The sequence below is a fragment of the Haliotis rubra genome, unplaced genomic scaffold (genome assembly GCF_003918875.1).
Source record: "Haliotis rubra isolate DU_JTF1 unplaced genomic scaffold, ASM391887v1 Scf125, whole genome shotgun sequence".
Taxonomy (NCBI): Eukaryota; Metazoa; Mollusca; class Gastropoda; order Lepetellida; family Haliotidae; genus Haliotis; species Haliotis rubra.
In genome coordinates, this window is record NW_025765170.1 from 424,951 (window position 1) to 428,951 (window position 4,001).

Here is a 4,001-nt window from a genome sequence, read left to right on the forward strand (position 1 = left end):
CTAACTATCGCCAGCGACTAAAGGGATGATGTAAATCCAGCTAGGGTCCATGCAGGAAGCAAATGTACTGTATGTCTCCATAGTCCCAAGTATGGTGATCTACCTTCAGTGGATGGTAATCTATATCCCGTTTTCATACTGTATTGTCCTGAATAGTACTATTATTTTAAGGTTAAGTTGTGGTTTTAAAATCTATAGTGTGATATTCTAGTTGCTTTATGGTCCTTTGTCGACAGATTTTACAATCAAACTTTATTTATGATCAACATATGACTTGTTTTAGTTACATTATGGTTGGAATATTGCTGACGTAACTATAACCCACTCACTCACTCACTCACATATCCTTAGATTCAATATAGACATCACTACATCTTGAACCTCACCATACCCTTAGATTTGCCGTCTTTACAACACTGGACATCCTGACTGATATGTTTATGATTGACTTTTCGAACTACAGAATAAACATTTCGTATGGTGACTTTTCTGTGACCTCATTATATTTCTAGATTCAAGTTATACGTTCATGGAAGACTTGATTGTCTAAACCTGGACAACTCATTTTATAACATTCAGATGACGAGCAAGGTTTGATGCTGATAAACGCTTTTTCTAAATATTCAAGATGAATTTTCTACCACCCTAATTGTTTCTCTAAATATTCCAAATTCTTCTAGTATTACAAAGGTGTAGTAAACAAACACGTTATGCTCATGTCAGTATTTATTTCCCAATAATGCCCGGTAATGATTCGCCCTTTGCAAGATACTTGCTAAGATCAATCTCTGTCAGCTGGTAGCCACCTCCTTCCTTGGCCATAATCTCGTTGATGTTGTCAAAGTAGTGGTTGATGGACGTCCCACCTCCAGCACCGCCTGTTGTGAACACGAACAAAAGAGCTAACTGGTCGTCGATGACGAAGAAGGTGGGGTTGCCACTGTCACCGCCGATCTTGCGTTCATAGTAGTCGTGTCTGATGGAGGTGGTTAGAGGAACATGTAACCCTGCATTAGTGGAGGAGTAATAGTAGAAGTCGTCCACGAGAGCCTTCTCCTCCTGGTCTGTGCTCACGGCTGGAATGTGCGTACTGTAAGGCACGCGGAAGCTGGTCAGGTTTCTGGGCATCACTTTAGCGAAGGAAATGGTGTTGGGGACGTCACTGTCCAGTTCACCCACCACGATGTCCTGGCCATAGAATGAGTGGAGACTGGGTCCAGATACTGTCTGGGTCTTCACGACACGGCGATCAACTACGTTGTTGTTTTGGTCAACAAACCTGATAGTGGAATTGACCTTGATGCTGTAGTGCCTAGCCCATAGGGCGTGTCTTGGAGAAACCAGAGTTCCAGCCTTCCTGTTGGCCAGGTTGCTGTTCCAGGGAGAGATGGAGGTCAGGTCAAGGTCATAGGCCCAGCAGTCCGGGTTGCGGACGTACACTTTGTTGGCATGATCCTGTACAGTGTACACCTTCTTGGCATCAGCTACAGAGATGTTTTTGGCCTTGACTGCCCTCAGCCTGTCATCGATACCATTTGTTATGGCACCAAAAAGACCAAGCTCAAAATGGGACGGTGGAGTCTGAGTTGGGTGCGTTCTCTTGGTGCAGTTCTCACCGTTGCCGACCACGTGGATGTGGTACTCACAGTAGGCGAGTATATACTCACATCTGAAGCCAAATATAATGTTGAAATGTATCAAAATTAAACCATTTTAGTATATAACAAGTTGGATTGCATATCTACAATGGATATATCTGTAATTCAAGGTAACTATGAACAACGGGAATCATCATCGGGATATATCTTAGAACTGAAACCTCAGATCCTGGTACCTGTACAGAGCTAGAATCATTATTGGGATGTATCTTAGAATTGAAGCACAGATTCTGGTACCTATGCAGAGCTTGAATCATCATCGGGATGTATCTTATAATTCAAACCTCAGATTCTGGTACCTGTGCAGAGCTAGAATCATCATCGGAATATATCTGAGAATTGAAACCAGACTGCGGTACCTATGCAGAGCTTGAATCATCATCGGGATGTATCTGAGAATTGAAACCACAGATTCGGGTACCTGTACAGAGCTAGAATCATCATCGGGATGTATCTTAGAATTGAACCACAGATTCTGGTACCTGTACAGAGCTAGAGTCATTATCGGAATATATCTGAGAATTTGAACCACAGATTCTGGTACCTGTGCAGAGCTAGAGTCATCATCAGGATATATCTGAGAATTGAAACCAGACTGCGGTACCTATGCAGAGCTTGAATCATAATCGGGATGTATCTTATAATTCAAACCTCAGATTCTGGTACCTGTGCAGAGCTAGAATCATCATCGGAATATATCTGAGAATTGAAACCAGACTGCGGTACCTATGCAGAGCTTGAATCATCATCGGGATGTATCTGAGAATTGAAACCACAGATTCGGGTACCTGTACAGAGCTAGAATCATCATCGGAATATATCTGAGAATTGAAACCACAGATTCTGGTACCTGTGCAGAGCTAGAGTCATTATCGGAATATATCTGAGAATTGAACCACAGATTCTGGTACCTGTGCAGAGCTAGAATCATTATCGGGATGTATCTTAGAATTTGAACCACAGATTCTGGTACCTGTACAGAGCTAGAATCATTATTGGGATGTATCTTAGAATTGAAGCACAGATTCTGGTACCTGTACAGAGCTAGAATCATTATCGGTATTAATATCTGATAATTAGTGCCACAGATTCTGGTACCTGTGCAGAGCTAGAGTCATCATCAGGATATATCTGAGAATTGAACTACAGATTCTGGTACCTGTGCAGAGCTAGAATCATTATCGGGAGAAATCTTAGAATTGAACCACAGATTCTGGCGCTGTTTGGTGAAACAATCCAAGACCATTACGTTTTGGCCGATACTTACGCGCCATGATACTTCTTGCCGTCACTGCCACAAAAGATCTCGTTATCGGCGAAATGTCTTTGGCAGGTACTGTTCATCGTTTTCTCGCAATACGCTACAGTATGATTTGATAGAGCGCCATCTGCAAGTGATTGCATGCTTTATGTAAACATAGAAAAATTGGATCATGTTCTCGTTAATCATGTATACCAGTTCAAATTTCCCGAATTTTCTTGAAGATTCGTGTTTGGCTTAGATGAACAGTTTTGATTTCGAGTAATGAGAATAAACAAATTAAATTGATTTCTAAAATGGTGTGTTCTTTACCAAGGATAAGGAGAAATGTCTATGTTAGAGACGTACAGATGTTTGAAAGGGAAACAGAAAACGTTTTAACCCTAATGCTCATTGATAGCATCAGAGTTTTTTCCGATCAGTCTCCTCTGTGCATACAATTGAGAAGACAACCGGTCTATTTTAAAGCCGGCATGTCTATATTAGCAAAGATATTTTTTACGTTAAAGCTTCATATAATTCATTGAAAAGAGGGAAACTAATTATTATTGTATATTTTGATATTTGTTGTTTGATTTTAAAATCTGGATCAAATTTTGGATGTAGATCGTAATTTTTGCTTCGTAATCCACTATTTACAACATTTAGATAAAATCAAATCAAGCTGACCTGGTTTTAATAAGAGTGCAAGGTCTAAGATAAGAAAAGGTTTCATTATTTGACGTCGGAATTAAAATTCAGGGTAGCGGAAGATGGGAAACACAGAATAATAGGCGAACAACCTGTTGCTATATTCTTCTAAATACATAATTTGTCCCATATGATATCTTAGCCACTTCACAATACACATGAAGATTATGTAGGTTAATCGTGACAAGATAAACAAAACATTCTACAACTTCTCACAAAGGAAAAGATGATTAAAATTGACTAGATAAAACACACTCATTTCGTTCAAGAGGAGTGGAGGTTCACAAACCTGACAGCGTCGCACCAATGACAACAAAGGCGACGACTACAAGAGACATCATCGTGAACAGTTCTCCAGATGTTGTGTTCCAGACCAAGACAAGACCGCTTCT

The 4,001-nt window shown here is 40.3% G+C and overlaps 1 protein-coding gene across 1 annotated transcript; it reads right to left on the reverse strand.

Moving 5' to 3' along the window:
* Positions 1–713: 713 nt before the first annotated feature.
* LOC124266371 lies at positions 714–3,014 on the reverse strand. Its single transcript, XM_046701183.1, has 2 exons — positions 2,926–3,014; positions 714–1,669 (listed from the first exon to the last, which is right to left on the reverse strand). The coding sequence occupies exons 1-2, from the start codon at positions 3,000–3,002 to the stop codon at positions 727–729; spliced, it is 1,020 nt and encodes a 339-aa protein (XP_046557139.1). The 5' UTR covers positions 3,003–3,014; the 3' UTR covers positions 714–726.
* Positions 3,015–4,001: the final 987 nt, after the last annotated feature.